The sequence below is a fragment of the Pygoscelis adeliae genome, unplaced genomic scaffold, assembly GCF_000699105.1.
Source record: "Pygoscelis adeliae isolate BGI_AS28 unplaced genomic scaffold, ASM69910v1 Scaffold38, whole genome shotgun sequence".
Lineage (NCBI taxonomy): Eukaryota > Metazoa > Chordata > Aves > Sphenisciformes > Spheniscidae > Pygoscelis > Pygoscelis adeliae.
Genome location: NW_008825614.1, coordinates 17765186 through 17790879, shown reverse-complemented (window position 1 = coordinate 17790879; position 25694 = coordinate 17765186). Strand labels below are relative to the sequence as shown.

General features: G+C 39.2%; 1 protein-coding gene across 1 annotated transcript in view; it reads right to left on the bottom strand.

Annotated features, from left to right (window-relative positions):
* POLR3B (polymerase (RNA) III (DNA directed) polypeptide B) overlaps positions 1-25694 on the bottom strand; it is an 83163-nt gene that overhangs the window by 55821 nt on the left and 1648 nt on the right. Inside the window, exons 2-11 of the mRNA XM_009332966.1 lie at positions 24218-24274; positions 24065-24129; positions 23490-23565; positions 20149-20249; positions 16385-16476; positions 15040-15157; positions 13910-14018; positions 6049-6171; positions 4391-4507; positions 3772-3906 (exon numbers count right to left, since the gene is read on the bottom strand). Coding sequence (XP_009331241.1) covers positions 3772-3906; positions 4391-4507; positions 6049-6171; positions 13910-14018; positions 15040-15157; positions 16385-16476; positions 20149-20249; positions 23490-23565; positions 24065-24117 — 924 coding nt within the window. The 5' untranslated portion in view covers positions 24118-24129; positions 24218-24274. The remainder of the gene's footprint in view (positions 1-3771; positions 3907-4390; positions 4508-6048; positions 6172-13909; positions 14019-15039; positions 15158-16384; positions 16477-20148; positions 20250-23489; positions 23566-24064; positions 24130-24217; positions 24275-25694) is intronic.

Here is a 25694-nt window from a genome sequence, read left to right as displayed (position 1 = left end):
AGTAGTACCATTAACATTTACAAGGTGATACCCTCTCACCACTGTCAAAAGAAATCCAGTCACCTGGAACTCACCTGCGATGTCACAAATCATTTAAGTCAGATTTCCATCAGAAATAAAAGCATCTTTTATGAAGCATCATATTAAGAAGGAGAACCCACTGGAGTCTCCAAAAACTAGATTATGAGGGAAGTATTTCAAAAGTAGGGAAAAAGTAAAAGGAAGGAATGTGCACAGTTTTAAGATGTCTGACAGTCTTGTCAAATAAGAACTAGACTCTTTTGAAATCAATCATGGTATACATTTGATCTCAACAGATTTGAGCAGGACTTAGACATTTAACAAAACATTTAACGGAACACTTAAAATCACTCAGAAAATGTTTTCATATTTGATTTCTTGATCATAAAATTGCAAAAATCTCCTAATTCCACATGCCATAGGGAATATAAAGCCACGCCATCCTTCTTCTTCTCTGAACAATAAAGTTACACCCCAAGTACAACAACTTGCTACTATCTGCCAGTCTGAAAAGCATCATACTTTGCTAATTTCACTCACAGACTCTCGGTCTGTAAGAGCTCTGACTATCTGGCAAAGCAGAATCTCACAACAACCATATTATTTAGGTCAAGAGCAAGAGATTAAAGAAAAAGGATGGAATGCCAGTGATAATATTCAATGGATTTCATAGTTAGTCCAGGGCCTTTCAGCCCGCTTCAGACAGGAGCACTAAAGAGCAAATTATATTAAAAAAACCAAACAAAACTGACAGCTCATCAATTGATTTTCATTGAAAATCCTAAGAAAAATTAATAAAGAAGTTAAGCTGCTGAAATACAGTTTCACCAATTAGCTTAATGTCAGAGAATTCTAATTAGGCGCCTTGAGATTGCTATTTAGCGTTTAAGCCTTTAGAGTGCCAAATTCTCCCTTTCACACAAACTGGTTGCAAAATTAAAGACATTAGGCAGCCTTAATTATATTATCAGAACAGCTGGGATTAGGCAATCTCTGAAGTCAAGGCGGTATTCTTTTGTCACAGGGTAGAAATCCCTTGCTTTCCAGGGTGCCGGATTTTGGTGCTGTTCCATATCTCACCCATACAAAGCAAGCTGCATTAGAAACAAAAAAAAAAAAAAAAAGAGGACAAAGAACAGAGTAATGCTTAGCAAATAATGAACACATTAAGGAAAGAGAAAAGGTAGGTGAAAAGATTAAGCCTGAAATCGGTAGGTTTTGCTAACACCTCAGCTGGCACCTGGCCTACCGGGCCTCTAGTGGCAGAAAGACTAAGAGAAAGCTCTGTAAACCAGCTTGGCTAGTGGATACAACTCTGTTATCTAAAGCTAAAGCACATTTCGTACTCTCTTGTCCCATGGGGTGTGAAATTAGCAGCTATTGTTTTCACACATTTTTATAAACACAATGCCTTTTATGTCTTTACATTGTTTAGACCACTATGTTTTTTTCCTCACATGGGAATCTTTTTTTTTTTCTTTATTCAAATTTTAAATCAATACGTTTTTTATTCCAGGAACACGCTGGCATTAAAAAAACATCACCAGCCATTTTATCCATGCAAACTTTAGCTAAACACAAACATTTAGAAACTGGCAAAAAATCTTTACACTTTTTAGTCTGTAATCCAATCAAATTAATATTACACCGATAATGTGGCAGAGACGAATTCAAGTGTTCAGTTTAAAATGAGCTTTTAAAATATCACAAGGGAGCCAGAACTACTCTTAATCAAGTGTTATAACCCCCCCGCATCGTTCTCCTTGATGTAGAAAAAATACACATTGGCTTTGTTATGATGATCCTCTACATTTAAAACCTCTTCCCAGTTAATTTAAAACGACTTTGCTTGTTAACATCTGTGTGAGCAGAGGCCTTTTTCTTACAGCTTGTAGAAAACTTTTTACCTGCTCCACTTTCTGCCTCTAAAAATATTAGGAAAAAACAAACTACTCCTTCAATCCAGTTAAATAAGAACAATACGATGACAAAGCAACAACTAATTTTACTGCTTACAGTCATACTGAACTACAGCAACAACATTACAGGAGAAACCAAATAAATCCATTACAGCTTAAAATATTTGCCCCATCAGAATATTGCTCTAATGTCCCTCTTACTACTCCTTACACTTCAGAAATATGTTCTGCTTCAGCACAAGAGTAGAAGTTTGGTGAAGAGTCAACATATTAATTTGAAGAAAGGATTTTTTTTGCCTAACAGGTTAAGAGGGTTTTTTTCCTTGTATTTGTGCTTACAGTGTGTTCAAAAGTGTCATCTTCGTTTCTTCAGAAAACTGGGAAGCAAAGCACATGTTTTTACTCTGAAATGATTGCATGCTCTCTGTGTGTGTTCACACGTGTGCATGGAGGACAGGGCAGGGTGGGAAGGAGAATAGGAGTATGAGACAATATGCAAGCACACATCTTAAAAATTACAATAAGATGAAAATTCCCACTGGACATAGAATCATAGAATCATAGAATCATTAAGGTTGGAAGAGACCTCCGAGATCATCGAGTCCAACCATCAACCCAACAACACCATGCCCACTAAACCATGTCCCTAAGCGCCTCATCTACCCGTCTTTTAAATACTTCCAGGGATGGTGACTCAAAGGAGAATGCTGTGGGAGACGGTGTCAAAGGCCTTACTGAAGTCCAGGTAGACCACATCCACAGCCTTTCCCTCATCCACTAGGCGGGTCACCTGGTCATAGAAGGAGATCAGGTTGGTCAAGCAGGACCTGCCTTCCATGAACCCATGAACAAAAAGGAATGGATATTGTTACTTGCACTGCAACAGAAATCCCAATGCAAATGATGCGGGGAGCAGAGATGCATAGTTTCTCCAACCTGGTGCATTATGTATATTTGTCTGAATTTCTGAAGCATGATCAATAACCAGATCTGACTGCCAAAACTCCAACTTAAGTTAATACAGAGCACAGCAAGGAAGTCCAATCCTAATCTAAATTGGTTCATCAAATAACCACACATGGCAAGGAAAAATCCATGCCATGGTAACTAAGCAGTTCCTTCACCTGAAAGGCAAATTCCCACTGCATTTGGAGAACGTAGTTTGGCCAACAGCTGTGAACTGCCACCCTCTGCAAAAGAACGGTGCCAGTCAGACACCTCAAACCATTCCCTCCTTCACAGTCCTTTGTTACTGCTTCTACCTCCAGTGCCAAAATTCTGCAAGCAGAAAAGTCCACGCAATCCACCTTCATTAGTTGCTCGAGTTAACTTTAAACAACTTTGTTAATTCATGCTACTCTAGAGGCTAGAAAGGCAGTTGACAACAAATAAGCAATCTTATGGGCTTCTCCAAATTACAGGAGGCTTGAGTGGCTGTTCTGTGAGCTGCCAGCCTGGACCTCACACCCAGGCACCTACTTGGTCCCAGTTTATTCCCTTACCCAGTTGCTTAAAGGAGGACACTGGAAGATGGATCTTACTGCTGCCTTCTTGGCACTAACAGTGTTATAACGGAACTAGAACTGACGCTGTATTTACGCTGCTCTGTCCTTATATCTGTTATAAAGAGGCAATACAGAAGCGAGGATATAATTTATTAGTCTCAATCAGGGAAGCATATCTATGAGTCAACACAGAAAAGCCAACAAAAATAAAATGAGAGGAAAAACACTTCAATCGAGAAGACAGGGATGCTCCTTATTCTGCATCTTTTAAAAGCAGATAGTAACAAAACCTCAAAAGAGCACTTCGCTCTGAAGTAAAAACTCACCTGCCCTGCCAACTCCAAACGTTTATTTCCATAGTAGTCTCTGTCATCTACTTTATTTTCTCCTTGAGCCAAAATTACTCTGCGTACCATCACTGCTGTGTATATGCATTTGGCACGAAAATTGAATTCCTTCACCTGTAAAAAAAAAACCAAACCCCAAACATACTGATGTTTCAGGATCAGTTCCTTAGTTCTTATTCAAACACATCCACTTAAATCAGTGGGTAATCTGGGCTGACTGAGGAGTTGCAAAAGGGATTTGAGCACTTTACCTGCTTAAAAAATGCTTAAAACTAATATACATTAGTGACATTGAAGCAGTAAATGAAAACAAATCAGAATAAAGGTATAGGTCATGGGAATAAGGTCCTGAACTAACAGCTGATACTGCCTGGCTATGCAGAAAAAATGTATAGTATGATAAGTAGTTCAATGGTACAGCATTTCATAAACATAAAGATTACTTTTGACTCAATCCAAATCTTCACCCTTTATTTTGAGGATGGTTTACTTTACCTCAGCTACAAAGCAACCAAAGACATTTTTCCCTGCCAACAAAGCTCACATCATAAATAACCACACAAATTTACTCCAGTTTAAAAAAAAAAACATTACATACAAGAACGTGGGTCAGAATAGTTGATGCTAGCAGCTCTCGTGCTTCTTCCATCTTTGTTTTCTTTGGGCCTCCCCACATCCTTTGCCTTCGCACTTTGTTTCCAATGTACTTCAATGCCTGTCAAGGGGGGGAATTAACTTGAGTTTATATCAGAATTGTAACCTATACAAATATACACACACACGGAGATCTGTATGTATTCCTCAGTCAGTGCAATCCCACTAGCCACAGATGATACAAACTCCAAGCAAAGTGCAAAATACCAAACACATAAGTAATGCTAATAAAAAAAAAAAATCGTGAAAATTGACACAATTGATTATAATTAAATATACAACATGTTGTTTATCATATGTTGATAAAATTTGGAATGGGAAGTGGTGAAAGAGCATGATTACTACAATATCAAAAGAAAGGGGATTGCAGAGATATAGGAAAAAGGATTATATAAATTCCAAAGATATCTAGTTTATTTAATTTGACTTTTCACCTCCCATTCTTTTGTGTACTTGCTAAGTTTCATTCAGATATTAAACTGTGAGGTGGCACTCACTGTTTAATAGGCACAAACGCTACTGTGTGGCATCCACATCTGTCTCCGAGAGTACCTTGCAATGATTAATGGATTTTTACTCTCTTACCAGTTGTCCAAGAAATGGAATCAATCTGCAGAATTTAGGGTCAGATGAGTCAAACAAACTATCCAGGTCCATACAGCAAGTTCCTGCCTGGAAATGAAGCTATGCCCCCTATGCCAAAGAATTACCCTCTCCATGAAATGACAGACTATCCTTTCCATCTGTTACCTTCTTTCCCCAAATAGCTCACTTTCTTTTAATTTTATTTGACATTTCTCACACAGAGTAACTTCTGTATTTGTGTTTTTCTACTTTCCTGGAAGCTTCACATTTCTCTAAGTTCCTCCAGCATCACCATTTTATTCTTCTGACTGAATTAGGAAGGCCTTCATGCTACCTCTAACCCTGAAAAGCCCCAAAAGATGCAAACCAGAAAGACATTCACTTTGCAACGCTCAACATCACACATGGAAAGGTTCAATAAAGTTTACAATGAAATAGCAGAAATAAGACTAATCTTCAAAAGCTTCTTGTAGCAGATTGATATGTACACGATGGAAATGTGGCCAGCAAAATGGCCTGTGTTTTGGCTAATTAAAAAAGTAAACATGAGCTGAAGAGAATTCTGGCAAGTCTTTAGCAGGATGGAGTGTGGCTATTACTGTGGACTTTATACAAAAGATTAGAATTGGAGGAGAACATCTACTCACGATGAAATGGTTTTGGCCACATCAATGGGGCTTCTGCAAAATGGGGCACGCAATTCCTTTTTAAAAAACGGAAATGGTCCTCAACAAAAACCCCTAATCTTATGGACATCACTACTTGTCACATACATTAAAACACAATCCTGGGCTTCTGAAAACAAAGCATTTCTTGACTTCGGGGTTTTTTCAGTTAGGCAATGAGAGCAAAGCCTCACTTTTGACAAGTCCCGCCCCTTTAAAAACCCTCAGCTTAAAATAACCCCCAAATTCAAACCTCAAAACACAAAGTGTATGTCGATTGCTGACACAGCAAAGTGGTCAATATCCACCATCTTTACATTTTTATGGCCTCTGGCCATGTGAAAAGACACACCTGCATCTGTGTAAAAATCTGAGCTTTTTGGCATTCTTCCAGACTAGGAGCAAATGCAGCCATCACATGTTCCTCTGTGCCAATCATTTGTACAATCTCTTGGTCACTCTCAACACCCATGGCCTAGGAAGAGAAGAAAAGACAGAAATAGCACGGGCTTTATGTTAACGCACTGACATTTGCTTATGCTAATTTGGTATTGTTTGTCTGCATTACTACTAAGCAAAAGCTAGTCCTTCTCTAAGAAACGGTGCCATCTGGCACTGGCAGCACATAGTCTAGCTATGGAAGAACGTTAAATGGAAATCTTGATAAGCAGCAGGAACACACACACACTTTTTGAAGAGCTTTTTTTTCTTCACTGACAGGAGTTAAATTCTATGGTTTTTCTTAAGAAAAAAATAAATACCAGGTAATAACAACCCTACATGTGTAACAATGAAAACCAAGTCAGAATCTACAATAAATAAAGGAAGGTGAAATTTCTTAAAAGATTACACATGGTCTCTTACCACAAGCAATTTCGCAAACTCAGTTGACTGTGATGCAGCACGTCCTATTTGAGAAACGTTTACAATTTACCTCCTTTGCAGCTCTCTGCATTTAGACGATGACTTCACTACACAATTCCACTTGAAAGCCATTCTATTATTTCACTGATCCTTGGACACCTTGTTAGACTTTATACTGCAGAAAAAGCTTAATAAACTAAGAAAGCGCTTAACAGGTTTAGAAAAATCTCTCTATCAGTAAGTGTTTCAAGGTGGCAGCCAGCAGCGAAGGCCTTTGTGGATTCCAGATGGTGCTAAAGCTCCCCCCTTCACACATTTGCCTGGAGCTCTGCCATATCAAGAAATGGAATAATCTCACGAAACCTCTTCTGGCTGAGCTATAACATGTTTCTCAGAACTTTGTGAGGAAGTTACGTTTGCATTCATATTATTCTTCAAACTGCCTGCCACAAAGACTGCTGTAAATAATGGTCTATGTAGACCCTAGTATTCTGGTTCTCATTAAAAACTGGCAGTGTCCCAAAAAGTCACATTTTCCTCAAAAATGGACAAATACCTTCCCTTCTTATTGCCTTCATTGGGTGTCACTTTGCTTAACACCTAGCTAACACTATCCCCTTGCAAAATCGTTGCTCTAATTGTGAAGTATCCAGCTTTTTTTGTTTCTTTTTTCTTTCATTTCTTCTTTCTTTTTCAACAAAGAAGTGGTTGGTTGAAGTTCCTTTAACTTAAAACTTTGTCTCTTCACCCTGTGGTTTATTAGAAATTAAAAGCAGTGCAAAAGTAGCACATACCCATAACAGTGTGAGAACATTCCTGTTTTAGTGCAAAGCACAGATCACAATTCCACCATCTCGGACAGTCCTGAGTGCCAGATCAAGACACAGTTACTTCACCAGATAAGAGTGTTTCATCATAGTTTGCTCCCACTAAGTAGTCACCCCTCTGTTCTCAAGGCTCTTTTCAGAACCAGAATTTGCCCATGTGATATTACTGTAGTTCAGATCTCTGTTTTTCAAATAGTATTACGCTTCCTCACCCTTTTAAATAAGGTCACACAGTAGTTAAAAACCTCAGCAGAGAAGTTAATAAGATCCCTCATGACCTGAGAGCCAGACTCATAAGAAAGTCTACCAAAGCATGAAAGCTTCACAATAGTAATTTTCCATGGGTCTAGGACTTAATATTCAACCAGCAAACCATTTTAGGAACCACAACTGGATTCATACAATTATTGCACTTAGCCTACAGAAGAACAAAATTTTATTAAGGGAATCTTTCTGCCATTCTAGGCACGTATACCAAGAATACATTTATCTAAAGCACAACAAATGCAAGGTGATAAGGTATCACTCTATTTCTGTCCACCAGGTTAATTTTAGGATGGCAACCAGATCGTAAGAGTCATGTAAAAAGTGAAAAACAAGTGGGGGAAAAAAAGTCAACCTGCAGTTTTACTATGGTCTTTCATCCATTAAAAACCAGAAAGCCACAGTAAATTAAAGAGGGTTGATGATTTCTTCTAACTTGATGAATTCTCTGATCAAAAGTCTGACAACAACAAGATGAGAATAGGACATATCATTATGCCCATGTAGATTTTCTAGTTGAAGTTTGTAGCAGCAAACTCACTTGAGAATTCTGAGTTTGTGTGTGGGGAATGCTGGGATCTGCCACCAAACAATGTATGTTGTATTGTTAGATAAGTGCAAATTGGGGTAAATTAATGTATGAGTAATGACTAAAAACTTGGGCAAATGACTGAAAAAGATGTGCTGATACAATAGCCTAAAAGTAAACCCATTTATTCTCCTCTGTACTCAACAATCTCTGCACACACAAATCCACCTACGTGCAACACTAACAGGGCAAGCAACAGGCCCATGCTGGTATGCATAGATTTGCAATCTTAACACTTTCTTTTTTAGTAAATTTGGCCCTGATGTTGCACTTCTAAAAAAAAAAAAACAAACCCAAAAAAGTACTCCAGAATTAGCCTGTAACATCACTAGGATAGTAACAAAATATTCCTGGGCTGTTACTTGTGTTACAGAAACACTGAGGACATGCAAAGTAGGAATGGGTCCTATGCTTAAGTGCTCATGATCCCAGGACAAAGCTGAGGGAACGGGAATTAACATAAAAGCAAAGCAGGAGACAAAATGTCTTGTTTATTTTTGATTGGAAGGCAATGTCACAAAGGGATAATTTTATGTGGGGGTGGAGGGGAAGGAGATGTTGCAAAGGGATAACTTAACAGTAGCAGTGAAAGGATGAGGAAGGAGACGGTAGCAGGCTGTTGAAGAGCATGGTTGGAAGGCTAGTAGTCAATGGACATAAGACAGACAAGTCAAAGTAAACATTCAGAATATTCAGACCATCGCGAGTTCAAGTGGGAGAAAGTGGTCCAACTGGGGTCAACTGCTTCCTAGGACTGTGGAGGTTCCTGCTGCCCAAAACGCACACACACATGTACATATGAGAGAGTGTGCACGAGAGAGTGCGAGCCCAGCTCTTCCTCCCCCAGCTCGTGTCTTAATGATGATGTCTATGCGTTTCCATGGCACGTCCCTAGAATGTAGTTCTGCAGTCCATCAGGCTAAATTACAGAATGGAGACAGGCAGATGACTGGATTAAAAAGATGTCAGGGAAGTTCAAGGTTGACATCACAGACAGAATTGGTCTGGAGCTTTCATAATTCAAAAGATACGAGCTATGAAACTGCAGCCATGGGAACCCATAATTCTGCAGATCCAGTAAGACCACCATTCAGCTGTTCCTCTAGAGTTGCATCTTAACAGCTCTAAGACTAAGACAGGTTTGTAAAACTGAAACTCGACCTGCTGTTCAAATCTTTTGCCACAGATCCTAGAGCAGCTCCTTATAGCTCCCACATAAACTAAAGATACTTCACCTAGCGATTCAGGTCGTAACATTCAACTTTTAAGTCCCCCTAGGTTACTTATAATTCTCTTCCTTGCCCAACCAGTTTTGGTGCAGCATGCAACCTTAATTTACTTCAGCTCTCAGGACTCACTCAAGTCTACCGAATCAAGATCACAAACCTAAAAGAAAAATAGCCCTTACCTTAAAACAGCTCTAACTCCCTGCAATGTAGGGAGCTCCCTGCAAAAGCAGCAGCACCACCTCACCTGTAACCGTGAAGTTTTTCAGGATAGAAACACCCTTAAGTACTACACAAATATTCCACATCTCCTCTAATGCTCATTGCTACCTAAAACTGTCCGAGCCTCCCAGGTAAAGCGTGCATAGCTCATAGCCTGACATACTCAAAAAACCCACTATGCATCGTTCACACAGCCCTGTGATCTGTGCACAACTGACACACAGCTAAAACAAAGGTCTCCTGGGGTTGCAAGTCAATTCAGGACATCCTAAATACCATTCTGGTTGCACGTGTGTATTAACTAATGAAGCAGTGTTACACAGTAAGCAGGAAGGAAATTAGTTGTGTCTGTTTCCCATTACAAGGCAGTTAACAGCCCTTTAAAAACCTCAACAAATACATATTTTGGGGGCAAAATTGTCCAATTTATATCACTACTTCAAACCAAAAACTGCATCTAAATACATAGGGGCTGCACAAATGCTTCTGTCACTTTCAAGAAGAAAGGTTAGGGGAAAAGTATTTAAGCTAGCACAGCAACAAAGCACTAACTTCCCCACATCTGAAAAGCAGGCACTTCAAGTCTGTCCTAGAATAGTGCCAGGACCATGTCTTTTGTAGCCTATCAAATTTCAGTTAGCTGCGGTCAATGTGCTAAACTTCACAAAACCACAACTTACATGTGTTCGGCACAAATAGCTGTTAAATCTCTGAATATGCCAATCACAAAGATCCTTACAGGTCTGGATGGCAGAAAAGCAAAGCAGCAGACCAAGGTCATTCAGGCTTGCAGTTTAGAAGAGACTATGGATAAAGATGAACTGCAAGGCAGATGCCCCCTTCAGGGTGACCCTACATGGTCCAGTCCCCCCACCTATCCAGATCAAGGGACCTTTAGATCCACACTATTTCCACCCCTCCCCACAGCCCATATGCCTGGATTTTCTTCCTCACCATGAAAGAAAAGAAAGGATGGGGAACACTGTATGTTCAGGTCTTGCCCTAGTATGCAGCTAAGATGTGTCCATGACTCACGCCTGAAACACAAAAGTGCTCTTAGATTCTAGTTAAAGGGAGCTCTTCATGAATGTTAGGCCTCAGCTCTGTCAGCGGGTGGTGTTTGTAATGCTCTCTACTTCACAGTCCTTGCTTTTGACAAAGATCTCTAAGAGATATTAGTACATCTCCACTTTACAGTTGCAGTAGCTTTAAATCCACATTAGATCATAGATCTCCAACACTTGCTTTCTTTCCTATAAAGTTACAATGATTTTCTGTACCTGATCTACATTTAAGTCATTTGCAGGAACACTGGGCGATTTAAAGCTATTGGGACTAGAAAGATAATCCAAAATTGCCCAACCTTCTCCCGCTGACTCTCAGATAGTCCCTGACAAAACTGTCCCCTCTAGCTGGCCCATGCATTGGATAGCAGCCCTCTACCAATTACTAGTCATTTCCTTCACAGAGGTCTGTGGAACTTGGTTGTAGCCTGGATGCTGGTCTGGGAGGAAATGCAGAGCAATAGATTTTTGTCATTGCTTTCTCAATTTATTTTAAAAAATAAATTGGAAATTATACAAGCAGTTGCTACAGGAAAGTTAAGGATGCAAAGAAAACCAAAACTTCAGACCTTAGATTGTCTGTACAGCTTAACTTTGCCCCTTGCAGATGTGTATCTCTACATTACAAGAAGCAGAACGCTTACTAGTAGGGAGGAAGACCCATGCTCCATGCCCAAGGCTTGGGTCTCAGCAGAAAGGAATTATTCTCCTTGCTTTTCTAACAAACCTCCTATGTATAATACTGCTATGTGAGAGAGCTGAGGCTACACAGGGATTCCTAAGTTAGGGATTTTCCAGTTTCAGCGCTATAGTGTTTGTAACCTCGCTTCTAGTAATTAAATACAACAAAGTAATACCGCATTACAGCAATACCCAAGAAAGAAAGATCAGAGCCTGGTGCCTGCCTAAGAATCCATTGAAAAGACTATCTGGGATTTTTAGTTTCCAGCTGGAGACACATCAAAAGTGGACAGAAGATCCCTGAAGTTCACATGTCACTAAAGGAAAGGTAAGGAAAATGACGACTCATGAGTACAGTTAAGTGCCGGTCAAGTATGGAACATTCAGAATAGTTAAAGGGGATGCAGCTAATTTGCTACTGGATTAAATCAACATAAAGCTTTGAAAAGTGCTACGGCCAAGAGCTTCTAACAACTGTAAGCCCTTATTCAATAAATAAATGAAAAATTATGCAACATTATCTAGAATATAAAAGATACATATAGGCAGGGGGATAATTACAGCAAGCATTGTCAGAAGGTGATCAAATAGTCAGTACAATGCTGCTTAAAAAAAACCCCAACAACCACCTCCTCAGACTTAATAACCCAGAGCAGTTACTCTTCTGTGAGCAGGTATTTATCTACACCAGCAGGGGGTGACAAAATGTAATAAAAGTCTGTAAGTGAAGGTGGAATCCAGCTGTTCGGTACTCGAGCAAATGGTTTAAGAGCCACATTAACACTTTCCTGCACCAGAAAAGTTGTGAACTTAATCCTGACACTTTTATGTGCATTTCTGTCCACGAATAATTTCTCAATCGCCTTTAACATTGGTCACTAAAACTAGATGATCTCCTCCAACTACTTGAAGAGATTAGCTTAATCTGAGATAAGAGACATTTGTTTCTCAAGTCTAAATCCAATTATTAAACTATTTTCTACTACCAAACCCAAAGCACTTCCTACAAGGAAACCGATTATTACAACTCTCAATCAGAGAAAAAGTCTGTAGCTGCCAAGGCCAACAAATCAGCACTGCTGGCAGAGTGTTTGGATGCTGTGAGCAAGTGCTGCCCTCTCCTGGCAATTTATTTCCTCGAGCTATTATCACCTCCCCAAACCTTGTGTGCTGTAAACCATTACAGTGAAGACGAAAAGGGAGCTATAGGATTTACTTCTATTGGTTGCTAGATCCAGCCAGAGGCATTTTTGTGCCCTAAGCCACCTTCCCTGTGAACAGTGCCTCCAAGACTGCTGCCCAGTTCCCTTCAGCACATGCGCAAACCTACAGGTAGCAGCGAAGTCTACATGGCAGGAAGGAGCTACCAGCTGTTGGGAGGACAGGTAGGTCCTAGCCTACGGCCTGGCCATGCATTCTCCAGCAGCCCGACAGTGCATGTCCACACGCCACCTTTACTAGCTGTAGCCCATGCATTCGATACCACAGACAGATGGGCTACCAGCCTGTTTCCAGTCCTGTTGGGCAGCTAGGGAGTAGTCATCGCTATGCCTTCAGTTGTGTGCACCCTTGAGTGAATTAAAATGAAACAGAGAAGCAGAGGGCAAAAGAAAGCAGTTCTGGCAGTTTCACAGGCAATGATGGCCAAGGCATGACACTGTCACCAGCTCAGCTGGCAGGGCAAATACTGCCCAATTCTTGCCCAGAATCAGGGGTGGGTGCCTCTCACAGCCCTTTCTCAGTCCCACTGGAGATTGCTTCAAAGCTATGATGCCTGTCCATGCACTCACTGCACTGAAGATACTGGTGAGTGTTCCTGAATCAGGCAAGGATTCTGAAGTATTCTGACTGAGGCAGAGCTCATTCACAGGGGAAGGAAGTAAACTGCCACAAAATGCAAGCCACTCTAGTAATCTTAAAGGATTTAGGAATAGGTCTAAGAATTGCAAGACTTCTCCAAAGGCTATCAGTTTTGTTTACGGTTATGACTGGAAGTCATGTATAACGAGCTCATGGCTATGTCATGTCCCCGATTCTGAAACAAAGGATGTTGAGCTACTCAGGTGGTGTGGGGGGGGGGGGGGGGGGGGGGGGGGTGGTGGCCAAAACCAGAAATAAAGACCCTTAACACAAGTTTGCAAAATAGCTCATAACAAAAGAAACCAAAACCCTTCTGACTTTCTGTAGCAACAGGGGCACAGGCAGCAGTGCAGAGGGACCTTACAAAGCAGTAAGGGGGTAGCAGACATTTGTCTTGGCACACCAATGCTCTCCTTGCAGAAAAATTCAGCACTTTTTCTCCTTTTTGCTGTACAATAAGGATGACTTCCCAGGGGAAAAAAGCTTGCATTCTCTAAGCCCTGCCAAGTCCTTCTGTACGTATTAACTTCTGAGAGCTGCTGCCGATCTTCATTCTTGAGCTACAGCACAGATTTTTTTTCTTTTTCTTTTTTTTCCAAACCAGCAGTTGTATTACCTTAAATATGATAGCAATGGGAATATCTTCTGACAGAGTGTTGTGCCTCAGGTAAAATCTTCCTTGTTTCACAACCATATTTGTTCTGCTCTTCTTCTCATGAGTGGAACTGAAGTTAAAAAAAAAAACACATTATGTCAAACAGAAAGTTTGCACAGACACTCTTAGAATCTTCTGTAAAAAACTTACCAAGCTTGAGCAATCTTTCAGCTGAATTAATCCCACTTTCTCCTCTTTTAAAAATTACGTTAAAACAGCCAGACATCACCCCGTAACACCAAGGTAACAGGGTATTATCACCTGTGATGGGCAAGGTCAATATTTGACTTAAGCAAGTAGAAGCCTGTACTTTTCAAAATTATCTTTGCATGGTTTTATCATCGACTTGGATGTAACCAGCAAGGTCAAACTGTGCACAAGTACTGCGGCAACAACAGTAATGAGATAACAGTACTTTTGTTGTACATTTAACCTCATCTAGGCTTACTGTGGAACAGTAAAGGAGCTAGGAGAGATGTGTGAGAGGCTTCTGGAGAAGAAAAAACAGCCCTCACACTGAACAGTGACAAGCACCATATTATACCAGCATGCAGCTTAAAAACAAAACCAAAAGGCAAACAAAACATAAATAAGACTCAGTCAAGTAGGAAAGGCCAAATTTAGACTACCTTGCCATTTTCAATAATTTGTGTAGTACAAAAATATTTGATTTTTGCTTCCTTCTCAATTGCCTTTAAAAGCTTTTACATCAATTTGATTTAGGGAGTCAGACAAAAGGTTACATCCAATTTCCACTGCAGTAACTTCATGTTACTTGCTGCAAAATGAGACCAAACACCATCAATCAGGAAGTGTGCTCTGTTATGTTAAAAATTAAACTTGCTTTTGCTAGTCTGGGATGAATCCTGAAGCATATGAGCAACTCCCACTGATTTTTGTGGGAATACTGTACTAACTGATTTGGGATTGATGTTTTAGTGTACAGTAGCAAGAGAGGGGCATTGAATGTCTACAGCTTTTTCCCATTAAACTATACTAGGAAGAAAACAACACAGCTACTTCAACCACAACAATGAACTTTCAAAGCTTTGGTTTTATCTCCTTTATGTAATTGCAGGCATTTACCATACCTGGTAACAGAAGCGCCAACTGTGCCTTTTCTATCAGCTTCCACAATGATTCTGTTTTTGGATAACTGCTCTTGAATAAGAATGACTTTCTCTACACCTTTAACAATGAAATAGCCACCTATTCAATAGAAAAGAAAGATTTTGCATGTCAGTACCCTTGCACCTCACTCACCTCCTTCAATACGCCTTTGAATATATATTATTAGAAAGTAAACAGTAAGTACACAAAGGACAAAACAGGAGAGTAAATTCTCCCTTAAAAGAGTAACAAACTCTGTGTGGAACCTATGATAACTACAAAAATGTTCCACCAGACTAAACAGAACCTTTGCTAGGCTCACACGTAGTACTCGGGATCTAAGACTTTATTTGGGAAGTACTTGGACACCAAGAACTCACAGGCAGACCAAAAACTGAAAAGCTGTAAAAAAACCCAAACCAGTAAGGCAACCACTCTTATTAAAAGATGTTATAGAATTGTTAGTTCTACAAATTAGGTAAAAATATCGCCTGTCAGAAGAGTATAAGGACATCAAAAAAAGAACTGGCCATTTCAGATGCTTGGTATCAAATAAAGAGAGTAAGTCTTCCGTAATTACCAACTTGCTCTCTCCAGCACTCCAGGGAGAAATTTCTTTTGTATTACTTCTAAAAATGTATTTTAATGCCCTTGTTGTATTGAAGACAATATAAAGAATCTGCACATGACGCATGTTAGATTCCTTTCTTAAATTGTAGCTATCTATTAATGCTCCTCCAGCACAGCATGTCATATCACTGTATCTTGCCATCACAAGCAAGCACAGCACATGTCCAGTGCATGCTTCAAAGGCAGCAGATAAAAACCAAAGAAGTTGCTTGTTACAACCCTTCACCTCCTCTCTACATTTCAAATATTATCATGTAACACTTTATTCTTGCTTTACAGAAGGCGGCAAATGAGAATTCCTGCTCTGGAGGACAGCATTATACTCCACTGATCCCTGATCCACTCATTATACTCCCCGATGCACTTTGGTTTCATGAACGAACTCCATCTCTGTTCCCATATAACACATCACTGTACAATACTATACACACTTCTCAACTTTTTCAAAATTTTGGTGTATTTTTTTTGTGGTTGAAAACTGGAGTTTTTCCAGTCTGCAAATACAAACATTCCATGCTGTCAGCCATTTCTTACTATTTTCAAAAGCCTGCCGATTTCTTTTAGTTACAAGCATACACTTGGGAAGCCCCCACGACTTCACAGTGGCAGGAAACATACCAATGGGGTATTTCTTTGCTGAGAAAGATTTAAAACTAAAAGCACAGATGGGAAAAAAGAACATGAGTGCAAATGTACCTGGATCTAAAGGACATTCGTTAAGTTTGGCAAATTCTGCTGGAGTTTTCCCAGTAAGAACACAATTGGAGCTACGCAGCATTATAGGCATTCTGCAAGAAAGTAAAAGTTACGCTTTTACTTTGATTCAGACAGATACTTAGATTCAGACAGAAAAATATGAATAATCAAATTCAGAACAAAACCCATGCTGAATGAACTGGAGAAAACACATTTAAGGTAATTAGAACACATGCAAGCTATGAACAACAGGTTTTACCTTTAATCCCACCTTATTTCATTGAACGTGTAGTTTGAAAAGAGAGACCTGAAATTGGACATCTACTGGCAAAAACTGCAGACTTCGTATTTAATTTTTATGTAGCTACTATAGGCATCCATGACAAGCACAGTCACCAAGGCCAATGATTACTAGTGCAAAGACTCCTGGTCTCCAAAAAACAGTACAGTCTGCATGTTCTTACATGCCATTGCAGATCCACTGTTACCAGCTTTAATTAGAAAAAGCTAGTTCAGATCTGATTTCCCACATAGAGATCACACTTTATGGCTGCAGACAGATAGTGCCTCTAATACATAACCTAGGCACGAAGTTTCCCCAGTAGTAGCTCTGATTTCTCTGGTGTCTTAGCACAGAAGCCTGCAGCAATCATTTTGTGAAGCAACATGAAGTGGTGGAAAAATATTCCAAGAAATTGAAAACAAATTCTATGCTTAGGGAGGTAAAAAAAAAAGAGAAACTAAAGATGCACAGATTGGATATAAGGCAAAACTTCTTCACCATGAGGACAGTCAAGCAGTGGAACAAGCTGCACGGAGAAGGTGGGCAGCCTCCATCCATGGAGGTCTGCAAGACCTGACAGGATAAAGCACTGAGCAACGCGGTCTGATCGCAGAGCTGACCCCATTTTGAGCAGGAGGTTGTACTAGAGACCACCTGAGGTCTCTTCCAACCTGAATTATTCTATCATGCCGTGATGAAGTCAGGGAATGTTCACATTCATTTGGTTTTGTGTGTTTACACTGCAGTCTAGGAATTTAGCTCATTCAACAACTAGTAATGATTTTGCAGTTGTTATTAAAAAGAGTACTTTTATAGTCAGCTTCATAATGTACCTTTCCACTCTCAGGTTTGTCATTAAAACTTTTGAAAGAGAGCATACTTTACTCCCAAAGAAAAAGCTGCATTTTGCACAAGATAAAAGACCTCCGTGCCCTTTAGTCTCTTCTACAAAAAAGTGGACTTTCAATCCAGCTTACGGACTTTCAATCCAGCTTACGGACTTTACTTGGTGGACAGCCTTTGTAAGACCTATGTTCCAGGTGTTTGCTAAGACATATTTTGACAAAATTTATCCATGAGTTCTATATGTAACTATTTGCAACCTCAGAGATATTTCATTCAAAATTACTCCAACAAAAATTAAGATTACACAGCTCTTGCTAACAAAGTTATATTTCTTTTATTCAAATCTTATCAATTATTTGAATTTCTTGGCCATTTTCATATTCTTATATCTTAAAAGAAAACTGATGAACTCAAAATTCTGTATTTTTGAAGAGGATAAAAAGCTATCTTGTCACTACAGTGCTCTATACAGATAACCTACTTGCTTCAGCCATTTCACTGAGAAAGTGTTTCCTAGAGATAAGAAGCTTGATACGACAATCATAATCTTGTATCACAGACACGATAAGCCTAATGCATTGGCTATTTATATCAGAAACGGTAACCAGTTGGCATAAGGAAACTCAAAATGGAGTACGTAAATGCCATCACTGAAAACTCCACTGAAACAGATGTCACCAAGTACCTATTCGTTATTTCACTTGCAAACAATAAAATATTTTGCAGCTAACATAAGACACTATAGTAAGTCATTCTCCTTTTGAGGACAGAACCTTATTTTTTAAATATCTGAAGTTATCAGGAAGAACGGGAAGAAAATAAAAAAAGAAAAAGGGAAAATAAAGTTACTGAATTTCTGTGCATAAAGACACAGAAAATGGGTACGCTAATTTGGAATGCTATTAAGCATTCAAAATTCAAAATTTTCCTTTTTAAAGACACAAAGATATTGCCCTGGGTTTTTTTTGTTTCTAACACACATAGGTTATCAGTGACTCTGCCAAACAACAGAAATAAAGACGAAAGAACACACAGCTTTCCTGTCCCAGTCTGAACCACATGTCAAACGAGCATTGTATATACTCACCTGGCAAAAGGAAACCAGCATAATACCAGGGATAGATGAGGAAAGTTATTTCCCATGGAAATAATAACTGGATATTAACAGTTTTTAACAGCAAAAAAACTTTTTGCATGTATGCCCTTAAAATCAGTCGGATGACATAACTTTAGTTTTTGATGGAGAATATTTACTTTTTTTGCCGTGACCTCACTTCATAGGAGAAAGAGAAGAATTTACAGGAACAGGCCTTAATGTAAGATGCAAGATACTAGTGCTGGGCAGTAATTTAGTCTTTTCCAGTATATTATGGATGCTTTACCAGTCTTCTTCACCCCATTTTTTTTTTTTTTAAGAGACAGAGGTAGACAAATGTCTAGACTAGTTTTTTTGTGCTTCTTTTAGCTATAACTTATCCTTTCAAGTACTGTCTTTTGTATACAAATTGGTAACGTGCTTTGGTGAAAAGGGACACTTACTTGAACTTTGTTCTTAGCCTATAGCACACACCATGAAATAATTCAAAGGACTCAAATTTAGATGGTATTTTAAAAACTTTTCTTTTCTTAAGAAATGACTTAGAACAATAAACTGTTACTACAGCTACAGAAGCTTGGTTTTGCAAACGCATTGCTGTGTATCATGTTCTACTGACAGAGTTAAAGTAGGTTTTTTTTTTTTATATGAAAGCTTAAAATTTCACTACTAGCAGTGTAGCTCCTTAAGTACCTATCTTCTCTTTCCTGCCAGTATTCCACCTTTGGTAAGATCCATAATCACACAGTAAACAATCTCTGTAAGGCACTGACCTTTAAAGCCAGCAGGGCTGGTCTTTAAGAAACCTTGTCTACAAAAGACAGACGTCTTTATTGCCTTTAAAATGGAATTTTGCTTTCAATAAATGCTAGAACTGCCATGTATTTTGCTTTTTTGGTACGGTTAAGAGCTTATTTTTCTCCCTAAGGCACATTATTTTTTCTTTAAGAAATCAGATGTCCTTCACAATACTAATAACCTCAAGCCATTTGACAGCCTTTAGAAAAACAAAACCAGTAAAAAATTCTCAACATTGCTCCACAAAGCTCAGCCTTGGCTCTAAACCAAACCAACTTTAAAGGAGAGCTTAACCTCATACAGAAGAATTAAAGCTTGCTTTACTGGCTTTACCATCCACCTTCCACAGACGTATCTCTACATATTATGTATGAAAGACTGAGTAATTTGGCTACAAAGCAAACATGATTATTTTCATTTTGCAATAATGCAACTTGCAGCTCCAGTATTCTTTCATATATTTCCCTCTTCGGTTTTTTATCAATATAAACATAGACAACATCCATCCTTATATCCATCCTTCTTTGGAAGGAGACAGATTTCCAGAATCTTTTGCAAAACAAAATCTTATAACAGAACCTAACAGTCACATCCTGTACAACTGTTCATCAAGATTTGCCTGCTCACTCTTTCTTTTGACAAGGAAGCAAGGTTAGCCTACATTGATTTTGCAGTAAAAACTCTTCCCAACACAGCAGCAAATGAAAACTAACAGCAGAAGCTCGACATATGGTATCTTACCTGCCAATGGGTAATGCATTGCGTATGATCCTCTGGCTACCTCGTGTATATTCAATGTCCACTGTAATCGGGGCAGAATAAGTCATGTCTCTCAGGCGGCACTAAAAGGAGAACAGTCATGTGGTTAGATGTTGACTTACAAGCTGCAGAGTCTCTCTTAAAACATCCCGTGTTTGCCCTGTCTCCTGTAAGTCCTCAAAAGAAATCAAGCAAAATGAAGCTTGACCAAGCTCTTCATGGTACCTGGACTATGTTTGACAGAGTCTCCTGTTTAAAACAAAACCAAAAAAACCCCAAATACAATTATTGTGATGGTTCAAAAGCAGCCAGTGGATCTGTGTCTTCAGAGGACAGCACTGCAGAGCATAACTTCTAAACTGTTCAATTAAACAAACAGGCCTAATCAGCAGAGCTGACACATACTATGTCACAGGCTCTGAGAGCAGTGCTCAGCTCAGGGACATTCCTATATGAAGACTCTCAACAGCTGAAGAGTTGTGCTGTCATATGAAGTTTGATAGAAGGGAAACACACGAGAGTGAGAGAGACACTGTGCTACCTTATTAATAAATGAGCAAATCTCACTGTGTCGTACCGTTTCTAAAGATGACTTACAGAGGCTCACTACAGCATCACTTCCTGTAAAGATTCCCAGAATTTGTTTGCAAATTCCTCAGCAAGAGAAGCAGGACATACATATCTAGGACATTATATAGCTCAAGGCTCAATCATTTCTAATCCGATCTTTCCGGTCTGCTCTTCCCAACCTCACTCTATGACTCTGTTGCTAGCCCTTAAGGTATTGCGTATCTTCATGCAAGACAAGGTTTACTGCATTTGCTGAATACAACAAAGCAACTCACAGCAGGTCATTCGTGACCTCGCTGAGCATTCTATACCTTTGAGCTCCAGGATTATAGGTTTATCAGTATTCAGACTTGTACATTTATGGTTCTATAGTCTTTCAGTGTATTGATTATGCATTAATAAAAGGCAATTAGGATTGTGTTGTGCATTGAAAATGCAACTGTATGGAAAAATATGCCTCAAGAATCATTGCAAACTGGATGCTCCTCTCCGCATTAAAAAGTAAACCATTTCTCCAGTAATAAAACACTGATGTGCACCAGCAGTTTTCAAGCTGTGACTTATAGGAAACTAGGTCCCATTGTGCTCCCAGCAACTTCATCGAATTTAAAAGTATTTGAGAATATTTCCATTTTCTAATTACTTTAAATTCATCTGTATGAATAGTTCATGAAACTCCCGTAAGAACTGCGTGAGAAGGAGAGTTAGACAGCTTCATTAGTATTACTTGGGGGAAAAAAGGCTTTGGGAGTCTTTCTGTGTGCTTTGTCCACACAAGACACAGATATAAAACAAGAATTACACAGTGTAATATTCCAGCACTTGTATTTTTGTATCATCTTCCTTGAGTAACTTCTCCTTACATTAGACACCTAGAGGTAAAAGACAGACATGACTTGATCTGCAAGGAAACCAAGGACATAAAAACTCCCAAATTCGGTTGAAAATAGGTAAAAATACTCAGACCCTTAGAAAAATCTGATCATTTTAGGTGCCTTTGGGAAGGAATTTTATAAGCTTCTAACAGAGAAATGTAATGACATAGTCCTAAGTATCCAATCTCTTTTTTTTTTTTTTTAAATTGCACCCCTGGTTTGACCTGATCAGCATCCTATTTCAGAAAATAACTATGGCCTTCACGTGTGTATAACACACTGAAAAAAAAAGAGAAATGACGCACTAGCATTAAGCATCAATGAGGATATATCTGAGATGCAAGAGTAGGTTATTCTAAATTCAAGGTCAATATGCTCTATGAAGCATTTATTTTGCCCTCTTCTGCATGTACGGTCACTTCAGTTATAAAGTAAGCAAGCATTTTAATACCTGGATTCTTGGATATGAGTTGTTGGACACAAACAATTTTTTGCATGCAATTTCATTTATATATAAAAAATTCTCCCACTGCATTTTGTGCATGTTCATATCTACTCATTTAACGTTAGCTACACATTTGTGAGATGCATGAGCTGTCCTGTATTACATCTAATTGCACTGTTGATGGCCAAGTTATTGGCCTTACTTAAAACCTTTCCATTGAACTAAATGAGATTTGAGTCAGGTCACTGGAGACAGAAACGTGGCTATGCACAAGAGGCAGCTACTAGATGGTTTTTGGGGGTTTGGGTTTTTTTTTTCTTTTTACAGAATTTCTCCAAAGCACAGAATGTATTTCATGATAGAGTCTTAAGTGTGCCATATACTCTACATGAAAAAAACCTAATCCAACTTCAAGTGTTGGATTTCAAGCAAGGAAAAAAGCATCTGACATGTGAACTGATTTATTAGGTTGACAACAGGCTGTATGTAGGTAAATGAGTGCAAGTTCCAAGCTCAGTTCCCGTTCTGAGGACAAAAAGAGGTTGTCAGTACCTCTGCTGCAGTGGTATAAATCTCAAATCTCAATCCTCTCCACAGCAGCAGGAGAGGAATACTTTGTTCCTGAGCAGTCTCTGAAGGGAACTGAATGGCTTTAGTTACCTGGAAGCAATCCTAAAAGGTCCAAACCTTATCTTAGTTTATGGCTTTCTTATATGTACAGGAGCTACCTTATATCCTGCCTAAAGCAACAGACTCTCTGATTTCAGTCACAGCAGCATTTGTTCTCCAACACGCATCTTTATTCCAGAAGTACACAACCCATTTGTTAACCTACACGCTTACAGCAGTGCAAAGAAGTTAAATATACTCCCCATAGGGCTAACGTTCTGCAGTTTCTTATAATTTTACCAACTTCCATCTGTTTTTGCTCAAAGTTTCCATGTTTGCTCTCTGACTCAAGACTTAAACACTATGAGCAAAAAAATCAGAGACATGTTCCTAAGAAGACTGGGAGAGAAAGTGAGACTGAAGTGACCTATGGTGCAGTCAGTAGCAAGGCTAATATTAAAAAGAAGTTAATAAAAACATCAAAGAACACTACAGTGTAGTGTGAGGACTTCAGCTCTGTCATAAGGAGAGACACAATGTAGATTAATTAAGCAAGAGAAGTACTTTTCACTACTTTCATGGAAACCCACTCAAATACAGCTACCATGAAACACTAAATACAGCTATTCGCACGTGTCAGGAAAAAAAATATTAAAATAATTTATTATATGACGTTTAAATCTCTGAGGCTTCTTTCTACAGTGATGGTGGCATGCATCATATCACCTAATGTAGCACGCAGGTTCTCAAAGTAAAGTTATATGCAGCTGCTATCCAAGACATTCCCAAGATCAAACAAACAAGACAGATGCAAACATTAATACCTCATGAGGTGATACAGGTCGTGTCACATTGAAGCTTTCTTCCACATCTGGAGTACCCACATAGATATTGAGGTACCTGTAATATGAACAGTTCCAAAATGAGCAATAAGCCAAGTATTTATCAGGCGACCTGAAGGAAGCAGAATTCTACATATACTAAAAAATGAAGTTACTTTGACGAACGTCAGTCGATTAATAATGAGCAATGACTCTTCCCAAAGTAACTCATTGTATTTGAGCTGTGTTCTAGTAAGTTAAAATTTAAACTGCACATGCAATAAACCCCAAGTTACCTTTGCAAACAGACAAAAAGAAACTCACATCTGTCACTCGAGATTACTAAACTACAGAAAAATGGTGACATAAGGTATTGTTAACAGCTGGCTATTAAGCCTGTTTCACATGATTATTCTTTAAATCTTCCCACCTTCCAGTGCTCCAAATAAGACATAAGTCATGGAGAATACTCTCTTGATTTATACCTACACAGGTGCCTATAAACATTTTATAGCCAATAACAAACCCATGAGATAGTACGCATGCTACTACCGATACAGAAATCATTTCATGCTTACTTCAAGTACCACATTGGGTCAGCATCACTTGTAACTTTTTCATTGGCCTTCATGATTTTCTTTATCTGGAGGGGAAAAAAAAAATAAATAAAATAGAATCATGTGCCTTTTCTGAGTACTAAGAGCCACTCTCTTCCCACCAAGAAAGCATACCTCTACGTTGATGAAATAGTTGAATGAGTCTATGTGCTGCTTCACAAGTCCTTTCACCTGGAAAACACATACATGCAGCAAATAAAATTAGCTTCAATAACATTAATCATACAAGGCAGAAATTAAGATATATGCATTTATACGTGCTTTTGGATCTGTACTACATTATTTCAGTTGACAAACTTCTGAGAAGTGCCTGGACAATCGGTCTGGTTCTACACTGTACATTTCCAGGTTTACACCAGAGCTCTCATTGTTCTTTGAGTCAGAAAAGTAATTCAGTAACTGTACAAAGTAAACACCCAATAGACTTTGAAATTCGTATAAACAAACAAGAGCCATCGCAAGTCAAAATATTTTATCAGTTTGTCGTTACTTTGAAATTATTTTAATCATTTATAGTATAATTAACCACGCGTGCTCCTTGAGAAAGAAGTTGTCTGCACCCTAACGAGAGCAACTGGCATAAAGAAGAATGAGAGTGTGCTGGTTTTGGCTGGGATAGTTAATTTTCTTCATAGTAGCTAGTATGGGGCTATGTTTTGGATTTGTGCTGAAAACAGGGTTGATAATACAGGGATGTTTTCATTACTGCTGAGCAGTGCTGACACAGAGTCAAGGCCTTTTCTGCTTCTCACACCACCCCACCAGCGAGGACGCTGGGGGTGCACAAGAAGTTGGGAGGGGACACAGCCGGGACAACTGACCCCAACTGGCCAAAGGGATATTCCACACCATATGACATCATGCTCAGCATATAAAGCTGGGGGAAGAAGAAGGAAGGGAGGGGACATTCGGAGTGATGGCGTTTTATCTTCCCAAGTAACCGTTACGCGTGATGGAGCCCTGCTTTCCTGGAGATGGCTGAACACCTGCCTGCCGATGGGAAATAGTGAATGAATTCCTTGTTTTGCTTTGCTTGCGTGCGTGGCTTTTGCTTTACTTACTAAACTGTTCTTATATCAACCCACAAGTTTTCTCACTTTTACCCTTCCGATTCTCTCCCCCATCCCACTGAGGGGGAGTGAGCGAGCGGCTGTGTGGGGCTTAGTTGCCGGCTGGGGTTAAACCATGACAGAGAGGGAGGGCCAGTGAGACAGGGGAGATGGAACAGAAGTGGGGTGTGAAAGAGAGAAGTCAACAAGCAAGGAAACAGTCACAGGAGGGCAGGACACTCATAAGAAATCTGAGTTTGGTTTGTAGGCAGGAAAAGAGAGAACATGCCCGGGGGTAATATCACACAGAATAAACAGTACCCCATTCCCCCAGGTAATGAGTTGATACAGTATGTTTCAAGGATTTAAGTTTAAGGTGTTTAGAGCAATCAAAAGAAGGGGGATTATACTAAGTAAAATGATCTAGAATTAAAGAAAAAAAGAAATACTTTGGCTTGAAGGAATACTAAGAGAAGCATTCATCTTGTTAACAGATTGGCATTTGCAGAAATAAAAAGTGTAACTATCCTAACAGCAGTGCA